Source organism: Haliaeetus albicilla, chromosome 24 (genome assembly GCF_947461875.1).
Source record: "Haliaeetus albicilla chromosome 24, bHalAlb1.1, whole genome shotgun sequence".
NCBI classification, from domain to species: Eukaryota; Metazoa; Chordata; class Aves; order Accipitriformes; family Accipitridae; genus Haliaeetus; species Haliaeetus albicilla.
Genome location: NC_091506.1, coordinates 20153669 through 20176395, shown reverse-complemented (window position 1 = coordinate 20176395; position 22727 = coordinate 20153669). Strand labels below are relative to the sequence as shown.

Here is a 22727-nt window from a genome sequence, read left to right as displayed (position 1 = left end):
ACGAGAAGGCTGTCTAATGGCAATATCGATTTTTCTACTACCCACTACTTAGAGAGCCAGTGGTGGCTGAGCCCCAGCCATAAGCCTCAGGGTACCAATGGCCACACGCGCGTTCCTGGGGAAGGGATGCAAGGGCAGAGCTGCCTGCCGCTCTCCCCAGGCAGGCAGCTGCCTGCACGGGGAGAAGCCCAAGCACTGGTAATGGGGTGTGGGTCTGGGGAGGGGGCAGCCCTAGTGCCCCTGGTGCGGTGGCACTGACGGGACAGGAGCTTTGCCGGCGGCAGCCATGGGGGATGGCCGCCTTTTAATGAACTTTAATTTCCCTGACTGACAGTCATGCAAAGCAGCCTTTAGAAGCAGGGCGGCCCTCAGGATCCTCGTTAGATGCCAGCAGAAATAAACAGGCCTTTTTAACTGACATTACCATTAGGCAGCATGGGGGCAAGCCTCTGAGCCGCAGGGAAAGCGCCGTCACTCCTGGCCCCAGTGCTACCGGCAGGGCCCATCACCCCCACGGAGGCACCATTGACCTTACTTGATTTCGGAAGCCAGAAGACTGGGATGCGAGGTGCCTCTTCCCCGGGGCAGCCATCCCCTCCCAGCTGGTGGGGGACCTCCTGCCACGTCCCCTCCCCGTGGGGAGCTGTGCTGGCTGCTGCTGGGATGGTTGCTCACGGGGGAAAACCATCCCAAAGCAGCCAAATGTTTCCCCAGATTGTATTGAATTTTAAAAAAGGTGGGATGAGGAACTTGAAAAATGCCCGCTGCTGCAACATGAAATGTGAAATGAGTTTTCCATTCAACAACAAAGTCAACTGCCCTTATATTGTTTTAAAACAAATCCAAAGGCCAAAGCCAACCTTAACTATTGTGTTATGCCCAAATTGATGTAATCGTAACAAAGAGAAGGCAAATACCAGCGTGCTGCTACAGAGCCTGCAAAGTTCCTAAGTGGTTTGGAAGTGCCGAGACAGCAGTGTTTTGAGCTCATGGTTTCCCAAAAGGCCATTTCCCAAGGCAAATGGCCTCAAGGACACCGTTTCTGCTCTGACTTGGAATAAACCCCTCTGTTTCTGAGCACAGCCGCCAGTGAAGGCATGGCTCAGTGCCACGCCAGCCCTGGGCTGGATATGGTCCCCAGGGATGCTCGGAGCTGGACGCACCCTGAGAGCTCACCTCCTGCTCCTTCGCCCGCGGTGCCTCGGAGGGTGCCCGGCTCTCCTTGCTCTCCACCTCTGGTTTGGGGGTCACGCTCTTCCCCTTCGGCGCAGCGCTCTCAGGAGCTCTGGAAGGCTCTGGGGCAGCTTTGGGCAGCAGCTTTTCCTCTGTCGGCACCGGGGGCTTCTTCTCTGCTGGGGCAGGGCTCGGGGTCCTGCTCTGCTCGGCAGCCTGGAGGCTCTTCGCGGGTGAGGGCTGCCGCTCGGGGGGTGCCGCCGGCTCGGCGGGCACTGGTGCAGGCGGTCTCTGCTGCTGGCCGGTGGCTGGCGGCTGGTGCCGTGGGGAGCCGCTGGGCGGTTGCTTTGGGGCAGGCAGCGGCATCGGGGCAGGGTCGCCGAGGCTGCCTTCAAGCAGCCGCTGAGTTTGGCAGTTCAAGCACAGCCATTCGTTCTTCTGCAAAAGAGAGAAAAGTTCTGTTCAAACTCTGGGAGCTTCGTCCCAGCAGGGACATCACCGCAAAGTTCAGCTGATGGGACACATGGCGATGGTGCAAAGGACTTAGCCCACCCAAACCAAATAACTGGCTTCGGAGAGGCCAGGCAGTGAGCAGGCAAGCACTGAAACACCAGTGCAGGCTACGGAGGGGCTCACGTGGCGTTGAGCCGTACCATACAAACCACCTAGAAGAAGAGACCTACCATCCACCTTAAACCTACCCCTACCCTTATCCAGACCTTGGGGGTTCAGCCAGAAGGACCATGGCTACAACACAGGGATTTCAAACTCTTTCCCACAACACCTCAGCATCACTGGCTCTTTTCGTCTCCAGTCTTGCTGGTATTTCGGTTTTAAATGAAATTAAACAGTGAAGGCAGATTGCTCTTGTAGCCTAACACTTCTCAGGCTCCATACAGTTTCTTTCTCACACTGATTTGTTTTGCTCGATACAATAAAGGTTTAATAGCATAATCATAATACTTAAGGATCTTTTTTTCTAGGTTATCAGAAAATACTGGGTACACAAGTACGCAAAAATTTCCCAAAGATATTACCCAAAGTACATGCTGTGCGGGAAAAGAACAAGACAATCTCATCTAGTGAAATTCTCAGCAAGAGCCGTCATTTTATGGCCTGGAAAAAGCAGCTTGCAAACGGGGCTGTGAGTGGCAGAGAGCCCGCGGGGCTACGGCAGGGGCTCTGCATTAAGAGACCAGAAGCACTTTCCCCCCCTGGGTCGTCCAAGGGCTATTTTTACTCACCCAGGAATGTCCAGGGATAGGGGCCTGACATTTCCTTCCCTTTTGATGTTTCATTATCTTAAATCTTTTTGGTTTTGCTGCTAACAGCCTGATATGCTCCAGGTCCTTTTGCCAGACTCCTCTTTTGCTGATCCATTGCTCCCAAAGCTCAGGGTGGCCAACCTCGGGGGGCGGCTGGCCCCAGAGGACCTGTCACGCTGTCAGAGGAGTAGTCTTGGTCTTCAGCTGGACCAGCCTGGGACTGGGGCTGCAGGTCAGCTGCATCTCCTGGGGCCACAGAGGCCATGGTCTCCATGTAGAAGATGAGGTTCATCAAAATGGCCTCAAGGAAATGACCTGAGGTTGTGCCAGGGGAGGTTTAGATTGGATATTAAGAAAAATTTCTTCACTGAAGGGTAGTCAAGCATTGGAACAGGCTGCCCAGGGAAGTGGTTGAGTCACCATCCCTGGAGGTATTTAAAAGACATATAGATGGGGTGCTTAGGGACACGGGTTAGCGGTGGACTTGGCAGTGTTAGGTTAACAGTTGGATTTGATGATCTTAAGGGTCTTTTCCAGCCTAAATAATTCTACGATTCTGTTCTACGACTCTGCAAGCCGTACCTACGGGACAGCAGCAGCATAATGGGCTTGGCACCTGCAACCCACACCCAGGAGTCCCCCCGTTTTGATGAGATGCTGGAGATGCTTTACAGCTGGTGGTGGCCGGGAGTAGTGGGCTTCCCCACAGACACTTCTTTGCTCACACAGCAATCTGGACCAGGAGCAGCCATCCAGCCCACGCTCTCCGGGGAGCAGAGGGGCAGGAGGGCTGCTTCTGTGGGGAAAGGGCGGGCGTGCAATGTCCTCCCTCCCATCCCCACCACCCTGCAGCAGCCCCTGCTCTTCACACAAACATCTTAAGAATATATTAGGGCTTCGGAGGGCCATAAAAAAAATCCCTTTCAGCATGGTAATATTTAATTACTGCTTAATCAAAAAGAAAGTCTAATTAAGGGGCAAGTGCAGCCTATTGTATCTTAATGATTGCATTTGTCTTCTTTTATTTCAGAACTCGCTCTTGTCCCTGTGCCTCTGAATCAGATCTCCTCACCCTGCTCCGCTGTGTAATTATTTCAGACTGCAGAAGGAAATGTGATTGTGTGACACAAATTGAATCCCTGCCTCATGGAAATACGCGGCCTTTCATTTTTCTTTCAGGAATCCCATTTTTCTTCACCAAAGCTCCCTCCTTGATGCTAGCAGCAAGGGGGAGGCATGATGCAGAGCTCAGCTCCTGCTTGTCCCTCTCTGCCACACTATCGTGCCGGTTCCCTGCTTGGTCCTGCGGGAACCAGAGAAGATCAGCCTACCTTGAACTACCCAGCCTGCCCCATCCAGGCCCATAACACACTCCCTGGATGAGGCATTGCTCATGCTCCTGATGTCCCACCCTGCCAGACCATGGTGGCTGGGAAGCTCTAGACGAGGAGATGGGCACAGTTGCTTTTGCCCTTCCAGGGCAAAATTCAAGCCAAGGATGACCATGGAAGGCCAACGCTGGCCACCAAGTGCCAACTGCAGACACAAGTGCCAACCGCAGACACAAGTGCCAACCAGGTCCCATCCAAGGAGGTGGCTCTTGTGCCCATGGAGAGGCAGGAGTCACACATGCTCTGGCCGGTGTCCTGCTGGGACAACCACCATGGCAGGACACCCTCCAAAACATGTAGCCTCCCATACGGATACACTCCTTTTGTTCAGGTTTGCCTGGGTACAGATGTACGTGCTTTCCAAGAGGAGAGGTTCAGGGTGGACATTAGGAAAAGCCCCTTTGCTGAGGGAGTGGTGCAGCCCGGGCCAGTCACCGTGGGCTCTCCACCCTTGGAGGGGGTTCAAGACCTTGCTAGACAAAGTCCCTTGTGTTTGTGACTGCCATGCTCTGCGTGGGAGGCTGGACTGGAGACCCCACACTCCCCCACCAGCACCTCCCTGAGTCCATGCAGGTAAGGGACAGCACCACGGTGCACGGCAGCACATCAGCGGAGAGGACCTGCTGGTGTCATCTCATCAGGATGAGGCTTAGGGGTCCTCCAAGACCAGGCGAGCACAGCACTGATCTGCGCCATGGGGATCTGATGGCTCCGCAGATTGGTCTGAGCATCCTCCCTCAGGTTCCTCCCAGCTGTGGCTCCGCAGCCATTCCTCCTGGCAGCTGCCCCAGTTTGAGCAGCTCGCCCCGCCATCCTGCTCTCACAGATGTGACAGCTTGACTCTTCATGGGACCGCACCGGAAAGTCAATAAGGGAACAATCTCAAGTAAAAATAGCCCTGCCAAAAAGATTGTGGAACTCCACTCTGAAATGCCCCTTGCCTTTCACAGCAGGCAGAAAGGTACAGGTACAGAGGGAAGGCAGAAATCAGGGAAGGTCACAGGTGGAGCTGGCCCTTAGCCTTCGCCAGCCGTGAGAGGTGCTGGCCAAGACCCGGGAGACGCCCAGGATGACAGACTGGCATATACTGAGTTTGCATTTTCTTTTCCAGGCTTTTCTTTTGGCAATTCTGGGGTCTCCCATGCTGGGGAGACCCTGCTGACAGTCCAGCACCCCGTGCTTTAGTCTGAACCCCTGTGGAAAATCACTATGTGGTTATAGCCTCGGATGGCAGAAAAGCAGCAAAGGGATGACTGAATTTTCCTGAGCTGTAGAAAAGCCCCTGGTGCCGTCAGCAGCCAGTGCTGCGCGGAGCTGTGTGTACACCGTGCCGCAGCAGCCAGCGCAGCATTTGCCATCACATCCTGGCACTTGCTGCAGTGAATACCTCCAGCAGCATGAGCTGCAAGCTGCCTGGCTCCTACACGCACATGTGGGGGGCAAGAAATCCTACCCATAGCAGCTGCAGGGAGACAGGAGGCAAGCAAAGCCGCCCGCGCCCGGTGGGAACATCTCTGGCAAACCTCTCCGAGCTCTTGGTCCCCATCTTTAAGAGACCTCTGCAGCCCCACTAACACCTGGCACTGACACCCGTCATGCTGCTGGATGCTAAAAAACCAGGGGCTCAGTGAAGATGCTGTGCCTGAGGCATCTCACAGCCCCGTCCCAGTGCCCCGCGCTCTGCCGGTGACGAATGACCCGTCCCTCTCCCGCGGTCCTGCGGCCTTGTCAGTTCAGTGTTTGGTTGGTTATCCTGCAGCACCTCTGCTCCCTCTCAGAGGGACTGGCTCTGGAGCAGCTCCCCCGTACGTAGAACTTGGCCACGGGCATTTCCCAGCTAACACGGCCAACGGGATTAAGCTGCCCCTGGAAAAATGCAAACACTCGACGACCGGCTGATTTGCTAACAGCTTGTAAATCCCCATCGAGATTAACCAGATCCCATGAAGATAATAATAATTAGGCTGTATTTAGTGCTTTACATGTCCAAGCTGTTGGATGCCCAGGAAGTCAGGGTGCCCCTCGCTGGGGCGGTAAGCGGGTAAGGAGCTTACGGCAAAGGCACAGCAGTGCCTGTCTGAGTCTCCATGCTTAAAGATGCTGGAAACCATGGCCCTGATGAGGACAAGGATGGGGGCTTGCTCGACACTGAGGTTTGCTGCCCGAGGGTGCACTGTGGTGATGGGCATGGGGGGGTTTAACCACGCAGAGCGCAGGCGATGGGGAGCCGGGGCCGGTGAAGACCGCGATGTGCAGGGAAGACTGGCAGCGCACAGGCGATGCCGCCGGGATGCAGAGAGGGCTCCAGGCGGAGAAAAGCATCAATAATTAAAAAGAGGGATGAAACCAAAGCTCGCCTGAGATGCCATCTTAAATGAAGAGGTGCTGGCACGGCAGGGCGCACTGGAAACCGGCCAGCTGGGCAGGCATTGGGGCGAAGGTGCTGGGGGGCTGCCCAGCCCAGCCAGGTTATCAGCTTACACCCTGGGAGGGTCACCGTCCTGACCCCTCGTCCTCCCAGCTTTCGTCGCCCCCAAACCACTGGGATTTGCAGAGGAGTTTTCTAGGAGGTTTCTAGAGTGAGAAAGGGAGCTCCTGTGGTCATTAGGGGCAGGACAGAGCCCCGGGTGCAAGGCAGCCCCAGCCAGCGACCGAAGCGGGTGGCTTCGTTCAAGGCATCGCATCCGAGCGGTGACAATGATCCCGGTTATTATCTGCACATCACGCGAGCAGCATTGGGAAATGCAGGACGCAGCCGCAATTCCCGCAGGTTCCACTGAAGGGGCGGCGATTGCCGTGCCGATGGCTGCCCGCGCTCCCTCCCGGGGGGGCGAGGGAGGATTTGCGGCAGCCCTGCTCGCACGGGAGCCCCCCGGGGCTGCTGCTGCAATACTCCAGGGCGATACGCAGGGAGGGGACGCGGGGCTGGCGTGCATCGGGGGGCTGCGTGCATGGGGGCTGCGCCCAGCTCCCCGCCCCAAGCTCTGGCATCCACTGGCAGGTGGCCACAGCCGCGCTCGCCAACCTCTGCCAGGTTTTACCCTGCAATTGTTTTAATTTACTAATGGGCAACAACAAAACTGTAATTAACTAAAATAGCAGTCTTCCCATGTAATTTTGGTCAACGTTACCGCTTGGCAAGTTAATTAAATGCTGAATCCCCCAGCGCCGCTGGGGTTTTTTTTAACGATGGAGCCAGCGCACTTCAGCATCACGGTTGCGCACAAATCCCCTGTTCAGCAACTCAAAGGTCTGAGAACCTCGGTGGAAGCTGGCAGTCCCAGAGGCTTCCCAGCTTCCCCAGTTAGCTCCTGGCTGCCAGTCCCACCGTCCCCATCACCCCCAAGACCCTCGCTGCAACCTCTCCGGCTTCTGGGAGATGCACGGCCGTGGTCTTCATCCCAGCGCAAACCGCTCCCCACAATATCATCCCTAGGACTCTGCCCGGTTATTTATGTTCTAGGGTATTATTTTACACAAACAAAACAATATCTATTAAAATACCAGGACAAAAATCTGTACAAAATAAGATAAGTAGCATGAGGTATAAGTATCTCACAAGCCAGATCTCATCTCCCAGCATTAAATGCGGTGAATCTCACAAGAATATTTCATTTATTTGCTGACAAGTACTGTGCAGGGCTCATCACTGTGACAGATGGGTGCCTGGAAAATATGGAAAACACTTCTGGTATCTGAATCAAGATCCAAATTAACAACAAGAACCTCACAAAATCACTTCTCAAGCACTCCTCTCAGCCCTGCTTGCAGAAAACCTCCCGTTTAGGAGGGCTCCTGACACCCAGACACCTTCTACGCACCGTTCCACAGCAGAAATGGGGGCATCTCACTATATGATCCCATCTCCCATCCTTCTGCTAAGAACACCACAGCTCTGTATTGTAGATGGGTTTTAGCAGTTTTAAAGGAAAGGGACTGAGTCATGCTTGATCATTGGAAGTCAGGGCTGTTTCAGACCCATCGTGGGCAGTGCCTGGGGTCTGGCTGGCAGGTTTTCCATCCTCTAAGAGCTCCTGCGCCCTCCCTCCCCTCGGCGAAGATGTTCTCTCTGCCAACAGCCTCCCCGGGTGAACGCCGGTGCTCATTCACTTCAGATGCCACTGCCCGAGCACTGGCTAATGCTTGTTCCCCTGTGGTTTCAGCCCATTCTCAGAGCTGAACTCTCCTGAGCCCCTCCAAATCACCTCCCCATGGCACCACACACCTCTGCCAAACCCCTTCGACTGAGCCGCTGTGGTTTTAGGAGGTGAGGGGGAGTGTGCCAACCCGTGCCAACCGACGCTTCTCCAAGATGCTCGCCTATGGAGGGGAGGACGCACATTACGGTCCCGACCACAGCACATTCACAAAGGGTGTTTTTAACTTCGTGTGCCATCAGCAAATAACCACGGGCCTGGTTTTACCTCCGCCCCAGCCCTTATCTCTCCTAGGAGGCTGAGGCAGTGATGGGATTTGAAACGAGGGCGAGGAAACGCGCAGTGATGGCGGAAGCACCAGAGATCGGGAGGCGAGATGGAGCAAACGCAGGAGACGTGTGTCGGAACTGCGCCTGCGGTGGGAAGAGGCCAGAGAGGATTCGGGTGGCCCCAGCACCAGGAGGGGACTGAGACCAAGGGGGACCGGAGGCAGCGGGCAGGCAGGGGCAGCCCCGGAGAGCCGGGGGGACAGGCAGGGCTGGCTGTGCACACGCACGTGTTCACACACCGCCACGGGACAGCTGCCTCCAGGACAGGGCAGAAAGCGCAGGGTATGCTATTGCCCTGATCATGCCCTTCTTCCCCATAAAAACACCCTCAAAATCCCATACGAGCTAGATGTGGAGCTGCCTGCGCTTGTGCTTGCTAGCTGCATTTATGCCAGCATACGCGTGCTGCTTCTGAAGTTTATGCATGCATATATATATATAAAAATCTGTAAATAAAAAAGGAGCGCTAAATGCAACTCTCAAATGCCGTTCAGCAGAGCAGGTCGTGTTTCTGGAGCCCAGCTGGCCACACGCTGATGTCTACCCGGCTGGGGGAGCGAGGGGGGCTGGCGGGCTCCCCGGGGAGTTGCTGCGCATCCTTCCCACTGCCTCGCGGGAGGCTGTTGTAGGCAGAGCAGCAAAGAGCCAGCATTCCCCCAGCGTAAAGTCGTGGGCTCCCGGGACCGTCCGCAGGGAAAGGCAGCGAGGGGACCGCACACATCTCCCACAGCCGAGTTTCCTTGGCTGCCAACTGCTCCACACTAATTGACTTCATTACCATTAACTGGGCAAGTATTAGTGCAACCAGGGTTCACAGATTAGCCCAGCTGAAAACCACCACAGTTATTTCAATCCCTTGCTAAATATAGCATTTGACTAAGCAACTCAGTGATGTGTTTTCCAGCATCAGCCTATTCTTATCTGTTCCTGTGGCCTCTCTCAGGCTGATGGAGCCAACAGTCCCTCCCCAGCTCTATTTTAGATATGTGCGATGTATCAGTGGCCTTCACACTGCAATAACGTGATTAAAAGCAGCGCAGGGTAATGAGCTCACTGCGATGAGCTCTGCATCACAGGGCTCGTTTTCTGCCTCCCATCTGGTCCGCTCCATCCCTCTTCCTTCTCTGTCTGGGACCTCTCCCAGTTGGAAAAAAGACACAGAAAGACAAGATGGGAGAAGTTGCACACGATGGCTGAGCACTGGGGCTGCCATCAGCCACGCTGGGAGGGAAGGGAAAGACATGGGCAGAGGCAGCTCCCCACCCCAGCTCCACGGCAGCCGCAGGGGAGATGCCGTGTCTCGCACCAGTGCTCCCTCCCTTGCACCCAGCTGCCAGCCAAAGCTACCTGGAGGGGACCTGGAGCAGGAGCAGTGGTGTCTGCCGTACCACCCATCCCCTTTACCAGTGTCACGGAGATGGGAAGGCAAAGCAGAGATGGGGAGCTGGACAAGAGCCAGGTGCCAAAGTGCCCATCGCAGTCCTGTTCCTGCAGCACCCAGGAGCATCCTCCTTCCTTGGCTCTCCCTTCTCCTTCCCCCTGCACGTGCCTCGTGCTGGGGATTTTTTTCCTCCCCTGCTCCTGGCCACAATAGGGATGCACCAACCCTCCACAGCAGAGAGTGAGGGTCAGAGAAATAGCCCCCAAGGCATTCACAGCCTCCCACTCTGCGGCTCGATACACTGCATAGCCAGTGGAGGATTATTCCAGCTGAAAGTCTTTGACTGATGAGTAATAGCAACTCTCCCCTCCACTCGCCTTCGAGGAATAGCTGTGCTCTTGCCAAGTCCAGCTTATTCCACTGCAGCAGCCGACGGCCGGGCCAGTGAACGCCGCCACGGAGGGGAGAAAGTGGCGCGAGCCTCTGTGGCTATAGGAGAGCTGCAAATGTGGTTTCCACCAGCATGTCCAGGCTGAACTCACCTGTGGCTTCTTGCCCAGCTGCAAATCCCAGCAGCCGTGCTCCGAGGTCAGGGCATTGCCATCCTGGGCAGCCCCTCCTGCAGAGAAGTAGAGATCTGCAGAAAACTGATGGGCTTTTTGAGGCGCTAACCTGTGGACATATGCATATGCTGCTCTGCTGTCTCCTGAGCTGTTCAGGGCTCCCAGCAAGGGTCCTTCCCAAATTTGGCTTGAGAGAGGCTAGAGGAAAAGGCCATCAACTCCCCCGTGTTATTAGGAATTGCAGTGTTAGAGTCAAGCTTAGACTACTTTTCGATATTGTTATTTCACTGTCCGGCCCCAGTAATTTTACTCCACAGAGCTGGGAAAGAAGCTCACCTTGACTGACTTGAATGCCAAGAGGCCGGTTGGACAACCTGTTTGGATCATCCGGCTAGGACCCCAGAATAAAGCCTCCTGGCTCTGGCATCCAGCCGAAGCACCCAAGGCCAGCAGCATCCAGCAGAGCCCAGCTTCGGAGCATCTCAGCACCTGCATCCTTGTGCGGCCGTAGCCATGAGCCAGGCTCCTTGGCTAGTCTCTGGCCCCTGCCCACCTTCCACCACCTCCAAAATTAGGGCAGCTGCTGCAGCAGGAAGCACCTTCTGTATTTTCAGAGCTTAAAAAAAATCTTTTCGAATGGCAAGAATGTTTCTAAGTCAGAGGATTGAAACTATTTTGCAATCAAGGAAGCATATTTCCAAACGAGCCCGATTGCGAGAGCCTGGGTGCTGTGTGGGCTGTGTGAAGGGGCTGCTAAAAAAGGGTACACAGCTGTCCAAAATTTGGAAACCGGTGCTTTTGCAGAATATATATAGACATCCCTCCCCACTCAACATATTTCCTTCCAGTTCATTAGATAAAAAAAAAAAACCATTTTAAAAAATCAGTAGGATATTGAGGAGAGCACTTGATGCTTTTGGCTTGTCTAAAAGCCATGGGACCAATTCCCAGGGCTGCGGTGAGCATCCATTGCCCTCGGAATGGTCTGTTGAGCATCAGAGCATCGGTGTCACTGCCATGCTTCTGCAATAACATAGACATCCAGCAATAACATAGACATCCAACAATAAACCAGCTGCCATCAGGAACGGGAAGCAGAGATGCCAGCTCCCAGCATGGCAATGGTGGTGGAGATGAACACAAGCAGGTTTGCTTTGAGATGGTGAGGAGGTGAGACGCGGAGGCCAGCCACCCCTGGCTGGACTTGGGACATCCTCTGCATTACTATTTGAAGAAAAGACTACTTTTGGGGCCAGACATGACCACCAGAAATGCCCATCCTCACTCCGACCCAACACGTTCACCCACCACCTTCTGCACCAGGTCAGCCCTCAGCACTTGTTCAGATAAAATACAGCCTTGATTTCACATGGCTGCCACTGCTGGGCAGCAGCTTTGATACTCATTTATCTCTGTTGTTATTTCCAATCTGAATGTGCTCTCTTTTTTTCCTGGCCATTGGCTACCACTATGCATCTTGTGCTACCTTGACCATGACCTTATGTCCCCGATGGAGATAAAGCTGCCTCTGGCCTGGGACAGACTCAAGATGGAGTATCTTTTCAAAGAAGTGGGAGAAACAACACGTCCAGGCTGGGCACCTGAAGGTGCCATCGCGGGAGGAAACACATGAGCACAGCGCTGCATATTTAAGAAAAAGGAAAATCACGGAGAGTAAGAAAAATAGGAGGAACAAGAGAGCAAGTCTTAGACGCTGAAAGGGCTTTTCGTTTTCCTTTTCTCCAAACCTTACTATTTCTCTCTGTTTTATCTCGGCAAAAGAGCTAAATTAACTACCAGCTCAGTTCCAAGAGACTGGATCCAAATGGATGAAGAATTAAGAAGATTTTCTGTTCACAGTAAAATCCAGCCAACAGTATTAAAGCAGCAGAGGGTTTGGTCTGGTTTTCAAAGATTAGCTATGGCTGTCCCAAGGAAGACAAGCTCCAATTTTCCCATTTTGCTCCAACGTGACGTTTATAAAGCTGTCTGGATCATTTACGTTTGTTACAGACCAGACTGTGATGACCATCATTTAACCACATAGAGAGAGGGACGTGGCTCATGTCCTCCACCGTGTCCCGGCTCCCCAACCCTTCTCGCCCACACACAGACCAGTTGCTCCCAGCACCCTCCCTGAGGACCCCGTCAGGTTCCTGCTCCAGCACTGCCAGGGATCCACCCGCTGAGAAACCACATCTTCTCAGCAAGTCCCACCACTAACATCACGACTCAGCTCTGCATCCAGCACTAAAACCCACCAGCACGGAGGCAGGAGTCTTTTTTTCCCTTACCGATAAAGAAGTAATATATTGTTCATTTTTGTTTGAATCGATCTGGCCATGCATTGTAATTTACTCTGTGATGTAGTACTGCTTAACAAGATTTATCAGCCTGCCAGCCAGCCTTATCTTTAACAGTCCCCATTATCGGGATGTATTTCTCAGCCAAGGTTAGCAGCAGCAGGAGGATCTCTGAACGCTGGCTGCATGATAATAATCCTGCAATAACGCCCAGGAGAAGTACGTCGGGTCCAGCGGAGCCCATACCCTGGTCACCACGGATCCTAATTTCCTTTGGTGCACTGGCATGGTGTAGATGCAAGGTGTTTCTCATGGCCACACTGCTATTTCACACATACGTTTGATGAAATAACCATGTCTCTTCAGGAACCATTTGAACCTGTTTGTGGAAGATTTCAAGTTTGCAGCTTGCAAAGAGAAACCTGGCCAAACTGTGCAGAAAACAAATACAATATTCTATTCATTTTTCCAACAGAACAGAAAAAAATCCAAGAAAAGCTAAGTTTATCAGAGAAGTCTTATTTAATCAAAACCTTGGTTTTTCATAGGCACTAGTGTTGACTAAAATATCCAGCCATCCAACTAGCAATTTTCTGCATCTGATAAAAGCAGATTCAAGCTGTCTGATTGCTCTCTTTTAAATTGCAAAGAGCCCCAAGTGTCTATCAGGCAGCAGCCACTCACTTCCAAACCAGAAGAAAATCTGCCTCTTCAGGAGCTTCAGCTTCCTTCCCATTATCAGCTGATTAGTCCCCAGTCCCTTCACCCCCAAGCCAGTCTAGCAGCAGCAAATGGGGTTTGAACCTATTTCGTGATCACAATGGATCATTTTCAAAGCAAGCTGGGGAGCCATCAGTTGTATGGCTTGGAAGCGGAGGACATCACAAACTGACGTCCTGCAGTACCTGCACAGTCATATAATGCTTTCAAAACTTTAAACGTAATTATAATATTTTCCCAGGAGGCAACCCTACATCAGCAGAGACCAAAAACCCCACATGGAGGTGGCTGAGGGTACTCAGGGCTGTACTACTGAGACCTATCAAATTCACCTTCCCATGGTCCTCGCATGTTGGGTAGATGCACCACCGGAGGAGACATCTGCTAACAGTTGTCCTCAGCTCTCCCAGGCTCTGCCAGAGAGCAGAAGGTCACCTCTGGGCTTTCCTGGCTGTTTAGCACTTGGAAAATAGGGCACCAAAGGCCAAGGGCTTCAACTTTGGGTGGAGAGCAGCCAATGCTGCCCAGACACAGGCAGACATCTCAGGATAACCTGTGACCCCCCTGATTTCAGCCCTTTGCCGTCCTCTCTTTCTCCATCCTGCTCTGTTTCTATTTCTATGACTCCCTCCAGGATTTTTGCCCTGAAATACATGTATTTTCAGAGAACTGGAAGCTTTGGTTTCTGTGGGCAATGCTGTTTGACCCCATTAAATGACTGCTGCTCCAAAAAAGGCCATATACCCTGTTCCAGGCTTTGAGATTGTGAGTCCTGATTTCAGCAGCAGAAATATTTTAATTAAATGAACTACCTTTATGGAATAAATCAAGTGATAAGCTTGAAAAATTAACTCTCATAATCTTTCATGCTTCTGTGCAGGTCAATAAACTATTACAGTAAAAGGCTGAGAAACGTTCTAGAAGCACGGTTTGTTACAACAGAGATGAATGAGCCATTTTACTCCCCAAATTATACTCATCAGCATCTTTCCGCACTCATGTCTTGCACACCCTCTTCCATTGCCTTGCACACCCTCTTCCATCCCCTCACCCACTGCCCACAGCAAAGCTGGAGCAGCACGGCCAGCGTCTCCCACCCACTTGGGTCCACCTCCCAGCCCTCCTCATCGGGAGAGCATCTCCCTCCCTTTCCTCACCAGCTGTCCTCTTCCTGTGCAGTTCCTGACTCCACCAAAATGCCTAAAACATGGACTGTAAGGGCACACTTGGCGAACCCACAAGTTGCCTACAGAGGGGGCACATGTCTTGGTGGGTCAAAATAATTTTCATCATCTTCAAGACTTATTTTAAAACTTAAGCTTATTTTCAGATAACCCCTTATTTTAACTTAACTTTAACTTATTTTAAAAATAGCTGATAGCTCCCCAGCTGCCATGTGGTGATTTGATGTTGACCCCAACCTGGATGGATGTTCCCACCAGCAGTGCCAGGTCTCTTCGCAGCCAGGAGGCAGGAAGCGGCTACAGGTGCCGGGATAGAAGAGCTGAGATTTTCAATCAGCAAGAATGAAGCTAAGAAGCCAAAACAAAATGAAATGGTGAAGTCCACATAAAATGGTTGCTTTTAAAAAAATTTTTAAAATCATGTGAATCTTTGCTCAGTATAAAATGCATCTGTGACGGCATTTCCTTCCCCAGCTGCCCTTTTTGCAAAGACAGACAGATGCATGTGGGACCTCTTAGCTCCCTGAAACCACAGGAGGAACCACCTCATATAAACCCTTTAAGTAATTTAAGAAGCTCCACTTCAAGAGTAGTTCAAGGCCACTGTAGAAACCTGCTCCTCTGAAGGCTGGCAACACTCATCTGACTTCCAGCCTGAAGAAAAACCCAGATTTGTTAAAAATATTGCTGCCTGGCTCTAGTTTGCTCTTCTTTTCCTGACATCCGATTTGCTCTCGGCAAACAGATGACTGTTGGTCATACTTAACAGCTCCAAGTAAATCAGGAAATTATGTAAAGTTGGGAATTTCACAGTTCCTTTGCAGACAGCGAGCCCTTTCCATGCAGTGCGGGTGTTCATTCCCGGCAGCTAGCGGGATCTGCCGCCGCAGCCCCCTCGTCCGAGCCTGCAGAAGCTGGGGAGCGCCGGGCTGGCACTCGGCCCCACTCAGCCCAGGCAGCCCAGCTCCAGAGCCTGGATGCAGCCTTGGCTAGGACAGAGCCAAAGCCTGCAGAACCACAGGCAAACCCACAGTGCAGGTCCTATCCTTACACCCACATTGACGTTTTCAGGGGTTACTCCCAACCTCATTTCTTTGCCAAACTTGGGGGGGGGGGTGTGAGAATATTTGTTCTCTGGGTCAGCCATATCCCACTGAAATCAATGCTTTTCTGCTTCAGCAGGCTTGGGAGCCAGGTGCTTTTTGTGCTCCAAACAATTAAAAATATCCTAACAAAAAAAACCTCCAAACCCAAAAAACTCGTGTCAGAGATCAGAGACTGCCTGCTGGTTATCTCCCAGTCACAGCACAAATAATGGCCAAAAGCTTCTAGGTGTGGCACAGGAAAACGCAAAGTATTCAGAGATACCATCTGAAGATCCCAAAGCACACCTCTAAATTAAAAAAGTCCTCTTATCACTCCCAAAGATGTCTCTACTTTCCCCAAATCCTCCCTCCAGGTTCCAGTGGTTTGTTGTACTCCTTGCTTCAAGTAACCCAGGGCAATGAGGTCTCTGGGCTAACTGTGCAAAATATCTTCTCCCCACTTCCCAACCTCACCTTTCTTTTTGGTTTTGTGCTGTGAGAAACGTAAAAGCTGATGCAGGACCTCACTCTGCCGTGCCATTTCTGCTGCAGGGCACCGAGCAACTCCCGTCCAACTCTGTCCTAGGCATTTGCTTCGTCAGGTGCAAAGGGGCTCTCAGAAAAATCTACCTTTGAGACTTCATCATGCCAAGGAAGAGGGTGGTGAAGGTGGTCCCGTGTCCATTCCCCTATGGTGACTCCTCCACAAGGAGAGCATGGGAGGGGGCATCAAGGGCCAAGAGAGGCATGAAGGACTTGGGCCGTTCTCTACAGACTTAAGGTCTCTTAATGTAGGGTTCATTTCACTTAACTGTCTAAAATTTGGGCAGCCAGTCTCAGCAAGTCATCACCTGCCCCAGGTGCGAGATGAGCATCTCCAGGATGAGAAGCCAAGACCCTTGCAAGGAGCCACCCTCGGTGGGTACCACTCTCTCCATCAGCGTGGAGAGAGAAACCTGAAAGTGAGGGGGACAAACCCTACCCTCAGCAGCAGCAGCTTCCCCTAGGCCACGGCAGAAGATTTCCAGCGGAGGGTCCCCGCGTGCCAAGCCGTCACGCTGAGCCGGTGGTGGGGCAGCCCAGGCAGGGCGGCGTGGGGCTCCCTGAGCACAGCACACCTCATCCGCGGCACGCTGCCTTATTTTAGCAGACAGAGCAGATGGCAGTGGGAAGATAAGGAGGCAAAGCAGAAGCGAAGAGAAGGCTTTTGAAATAAAGCCCCGTGCTCTGCCGAGGAGGTTTGGTGCATTTTAACGGTCGTAGCCAGGATGAGCTTTGAGGCAGCTCAGGGGTTCCCTGGCGGGGGACCTACAGCCATGGAGAACAGAGACAGGGAGAAGCCTGCCCTGGTTCCCAAATACCGCTTGGCAGGGACAGCTGGCGTTGGCTCAGCATGGCCTTGGTGAGGCACAAACAGAACTGAAATAATCCTCAGCAAAGGGAAGCAGAGCCCTCACAGAGGCTTTCAGTCCTGGTGAAAAGATGTCTCGGCTCCACCGCCTCCTGCCCATGGGGCTGTGGGGAGCTGGGACCGTTCTCTTCGCTGATGCCACCATGGGTTTCTGCAAGGCTGGGCCTGAACATCTCTCAGGGCTGCCACCCAGGATCTGCCCTGCCTGAAATGCAGGGGATGCTCTGGAGACCACCCTGGGTTTTCCTCCTCTCTGAACCCCTGCAGAGCCGGGGACCGTGACAGCAGCACACGGGGACCAGTCTAGCAGCAGGGACTCCAGGGCACGTTGAGAAGATGGTTTATCTCCCACCTGCCCTGTGCCCAGTGCTGGGCAGCAGCTCAGCCTCCTTGCACCCCACAGACTGTACCCCACCAGCGCGGCTACCAGGATGCTTGGGGAGATGGTGCCAAAGGCTTTGCGAGGCAGACACCATCCATGTGGGACCCGACGAGAGCCGTGAAGCCCAAGCCGCCCTGCTGTCCCCTTTGTCCGGTTTTACATTCACCATGACCGGCAGGATGAAGCACTGCGGGGCAGGGCAGGGAAGCCCACAATAACCACAGCCACGTCCTCCTGGATCTCTGCCTCCGCCTTGCCCACCAACACAGAAAACAAAACTCCAGCAGCTGCGCCTTTAAAATTGTTTCTCTTCCAAACGCCCCAGAAAGTTGTTTAAGTTGCAAAGTATTACCTGGGGCTTTCACATCAGGTTCTTAATTAGCTGAAACGATTTGCTTTGTCGGGGAATCATTTCCAGGAGCTCCTAAACAGCTTTTAAAATCAGCTCTAGGAACAGCCTCAGAAGGGAGAAGCGTTTCTTCTGGGCGGTGAGTTGAGCACTGGACTACACCTCTGCTCACCCCCAGCAAATTTCTTTCCACCACGCAAAGATATTAGGCAATCTTTAACAATAAGTTTCATATTCCCTTCCGCCAGTGCAGGAGGCTCCCGAGGCCGAGCTTTGCAAGCTGCTATTTCCCTGGGTACCCCAAGTGCAGGCAGGGGACATACAGCTCTTGGCTTCCCAGCATCACCCTTGCCAGGGATTTCAGCTCCCCGCTGCAGGCAGGTGCTTGCAGGGAAAGAGCGCCCATGTTTGGCTGTGACTGCACCAGAAAGAGCAGGCAACTTCAGATCACATCAGGAATATAAAACAACCACTGCTTAGTTTGCAAACAACCTTTTACCTACCCAAAAGGAGGACTTTTTTGGCGCAGAGAGAAGGTAATAGCATTCCCTTTAATGGGCTGCTTACTTATGATTGCTCATTTTGCATACTTTCTAGAAGATCTCACTTCTCTAGGTGCCATTTCAAGCAATATATTTAGAAACTCCTGGCAAAGTACAAAATAATAAATAATTTTGGATGTCCTTTTCTGAGAGTGCAGGTACATCGGCTCCCACTCACAGGAGCTAAGCGGTCTCCTGAGGGGACGGCAAAGCCGTGGCTATGCTCCCTCTTTAAACTTTCATTTTGCGTTCCATTTCTCATCCAGTTTTTTATGCCTGGCCAGGATCACCTTTAAAATTTGGGGGATTTTAAATTAAAATGAATTGGGTGGCAGAGCAGCCATGCCGATGCCACTTGCAGGCAGCATCCCCAGTCATCACCCCCTGATGCTGGAGGTGATCGGCCCTGAGCAGACGTGCAGGGGGGCATGGGACAGGAAAAGGTGCTGCCATTCCTTCCCTGCCCCTCCTGGGAGGTGGAGACATTTCCCAGCTACAGCCAGATCTAGCTGAATTTGGGAGAAAAGGATAATGGGTTAAAATCAAGGAACTCCAGAAAAATTATTCTAGCAAATTACCAAATAACTCTACAGATAATTTGGATGCAACAAAACCTTGCATCTGCTGTTTCACCAACAAACAGTCTGTGATGCACCAAACACTAAAGGAGGACATTACCCAAATGTACCTATGCTAGCACATTATATAGCTAGCAAGCCTAAGAGGAGCCAAACAGGATGGCAGAAGCTGTCCCCAGGGCAGTTATTTTCTGCTCTTTGATGCTGGCGTCTGCGCAACAGGAAAATTTTTTAGAGAGAAATACAGTTTGTATTAGAGCAATCAATAACCTTAGAAAGCAGGTGAGCCTCTGGAGGCACAGGAGCCCTCCCCAGCGCAGCCCCTGGCCCTCTCCTCTGCTTTGTGAGCTTCCTAAGGGACATTTCCTAAAAATTCCCCATTCTCTCAGGGAACGATCACACATTTGATGGAACGATTTATGCCCCGGGGCTTCTAAATATTGCCTACGTGATCAGATCCTTCTCCAACGCACTCTAGGTTAACATGATTTATTTAACGCCAGAGCAGGGGCAGGGCGAGCAGGCGAGAAGGAAAAGCAGCCGCCTGTCCCTGCAGAGCCACATTTTGGCCCTGGGGGAGATGGGACATGTCCCTTGCCCCAGGAGCAGCCGTGCCCATGAGGCCATTGCAGGCGCCAGCGACGCGGCTCGGTACTCAGCCCAGCTCCCGGCAGGGCTCCCCGAGCTCGGGCACGGCCAGGATGGACGGTGGGGCCAGGGAGCACCCGACGTGCCGTGCGTGGAACCCCCTCGCCCGAACGCTGCAGTAGAGTTGTCACCAACATTTTGGGGGGCAGACCTCATGGTGCCAGAAATAATGGGTAGGAAAGGCAGAGGGAAGAGGGGAGATGGGGACTCCCCCGGCCCCAAACACGGGCACTGGCTTGCAAGTCGCCAAGCATTTCGACATGCAGCAGCCCAAGCGCTGGACGAGCCTTTCCACCCGCTCATGGCACCAGAAACACGATAAAAATCAAAGATGGAAAAGAGTGCAATCATTGCAGGATCAGGCATGAGCATCTATGTTAATGCCTCGGCTTATAATTACAATCACTTACGTTAATAACTGCACCTCCCAGCTAATTCCTCCTACACTTCCGATTATTGGAAAGGAGCTGCTTTACAGCCTTATGTGAAAAATGAGACTATGGAAGCATCAGGCTTTATAAGAAATCCTGTATCAGCACCAAGGGAGCTGCAGCGTGGCTTTCAGTCTGCCCAACAGAGCAGCTGCTGCTAGGCACATTTTATAGCAAAAAAAAGAGACATGTAGGAAAACGAAGCTGTTTCAGTTTAAATGGCAGGGGCAGAGATGATGTTCTGCACTGAACAGGTTCACTGAAAGCTGGGAAACAAACGGGGAGTGGAAAATGCAGGGACGTATCTTTCCCTCTTTTGCTCTGTGAATAAAACGCATGCAGAGGAGGCCAGGGTCCACAAGACTGAGGAACCCGGATACCACGACGGCAGGCGTGCAAAAGCTTTTAAGCAGATGAAGAGGCAGATGAACCCCCTGGGGGGATCAAAGTGCCTGTAAAGGTTTGGTACCCAACTCCTCCGCACACCAGGATGAGGGTCCCCAGGACCCATCCCAAGAATTTCCTTTGGGAGAGCAGAAAATAAGTATAAATAAACAATAAAAACAAAACAGTTTCTAGCACCTGGGGTTTTGCCAGCCAGCACCCGCCCTGGGGTGCCACACGGGCACCCAGCTTCTGTGACATTTCAGACTTCCAGAAATCAAACTGTCCCTGTGAAACATTTCCCTCTCAAGTTAAGTGGCAAATGTCAACCAAAAAGGTGTCTAATCAAGTGTTTCCAGTCAGTTCCTGACCCCTATATCTGCAAAATCATTCAAAAGGTGGCTGCAAGGTGGCCATGGGCCATGCTAACAGGTCCACCACCAAGACTAAAAACCAGCCTGGATAATGTAAGAATGAAACGTCGCTCAAAATCTCCAGAGACCTGCATGGGCTCAGAGCCTTGGTGTGCTTCAAAGAAAGAGCTTGCTTTCATTTTCTCTTTCACTTTTGCATTTATTTTTGCTGCAGGCTGGTACCGTCCACCTTCCCCAGCTCATCAGCCCAGCAACCCGGCCAGAAGGAGGAGGAAGCAGCCAGCCACTTGGTGCACCCCTTGGTCCATTCAGCTCTTTAGCTTTTAACATGCTGTGAGGTTCTATTTTTTTAAATAAAAGGCTGAAGTGCCCTGGCTCACGCTGCTTGCTCCTTGCTGCTGCCCACATTGCCCGGTAAGAGGATCACTGTGTGCAGGGCACATTGCACCAGAGCTCTGCTGAGTCTTGGGCACTGTGGCAGTGCAGAACCCCCAAACCCTGACAATATTAATTATACAAGGCTTCCCTTTCAACCGGGGAGAAGGGTCTCCTTTCACTGGAGACCAGAGTTTACGCTGCAATTCAGGGAGACTCAGGGAGAGGGGATGGTGATGGCCAGGGCTCAGCTCTTCATCCTGCACCTCCTGGGCAGTACCACCGCCCTGACAGGATCAGGCCGTGTCCCTTCAGCAAAGCCCGCGGCCAATTAACAGAGACAGAAAACAGACACCCAGCTGGCTGACTCCCAAGCGTTCACTTGTAACCACACTAATAATGCCATTTCTTTGCATAGATTTTCTTCCCTTGCCCAGCAGCGTTTTCTCCAACACTCAGTATACTTCTCGGGAGATGGGATGTTACAGTCCTCACCTCGTGTAGCTCGCCCCAACACACGTGTAGTCAGGAAAAACAGGGTATCCCAGCACACAGCAAAAACTGAATGCTGAAGTACATGGTATGTGAAACATTATTAAACCAGGGTGAAACCCTGCAGTGGCTGAGTTGTAGATACCATAAAACTGTCTTTCAGGTCCTGTTGGCCCTTGGAGAATGACGCAACCTTTACTAACACACACGTGGCTGATGAAGGTTTGGGCTTGCTTCAGCAGCACGCTATCAACGTGCCTCCAGCACCAGGAGGCTGCGCTGCCCACGCAGGCTCGCCCTGCCCTTGGGCTTTACCAGCAACAGTTTTGATGTGGGAAGGAGGGAACTGGCACAAGAGCCTGGCTTGAGCTAGCAATGCCCATCCCCAACACATGCACATTCAGCTGGTAATCCCATCATCAGCATCACCGTTGGCTTCTTCCCAAGCATGTCCACACACTTCACCGTTGGCAGCTCCTCTCCTCACTCCAATTTTGTTCCATGGACCTTTACAGATGCTAAAGACTGTGGGATTCAACTGCAAAATGCCACTGAGTTCACTAGGAGAAACAATGCTGCTTTGGAAGGTGGATCAACACCAGCAAAGTCAGTCTGAGATGCTCCCATCACAGCTGGAAAACCATCTCCACTGCAGCACGGCCCTAAAGCTGCCTCCCCCTCAACCCACTCAGAAAGTCAGTGTTACAAAGCCAATTAAACGCTCAATTAAATGTCCCAACATGTTCCCAAATAAAGTACTAACATGGCATGTTAAAAAAAAAAAAAAAGGGAAGAAGAAAGCTCCAGGTTGTATAACGGCCTGCAAGCATGTCAGGATAATCTGTGCCTGCTCCCAGGGGGTGGAAACAGAGGCTGAACAGCCAAATTCTCTCACCATCTCTAACAAAAAGAGCTATTTCTCTCTCTGCCCACTACATCTTCAGACCGAGACCCTGATTTACACGGTCCCACCAACCTTGCCATCTGCTGCTGGTACCTGCCTGGGGACTGCGCGCCTCCACCGTTAGTCCCCACAGTGCTGCTCAGAGCCTGCTGCTCCACAGGTCCCCTCCAACCCAACCCCCTCCACAGACTTCTTGTCTTCCTAAGAGCAATGTCCACCACAGGCAGATGTTCTCCATCTCCACCAGCAGCCCCTGCTGTGGGCAGGGAAGAGGTCTCATGACACAGGAGCCCACGCACCCCACTG

At 52.4% G+C, this 22727-nt stretch overlaps 1 protein-coding gene across 4 annotated transcripts in view; it reads right to left on the bottom strand.

Annotated features, from left to right (window-relative positions):
• BSN (bassoon presynaptic cytomatrix protein) overlaps positions 1-22727 on the bottom strand; it is a 97258-nt gene that overhangs the window by 14760 nt on the left and 59771 nt on the right. For all 4 annotated transcript variants that reach the window (XM_069769631.1, XM_069769632.1, XM_069769634.1 and 1 more), the window contains one exon: positions 1177-1611. In XM_069769631.1, the coding sequence (XP_069625732.1) occupies positions 1177-1611 (435 nt within the window). The remainder of the gene's footprint in view (positions 1-1176; positions 1612-22727) is intronic.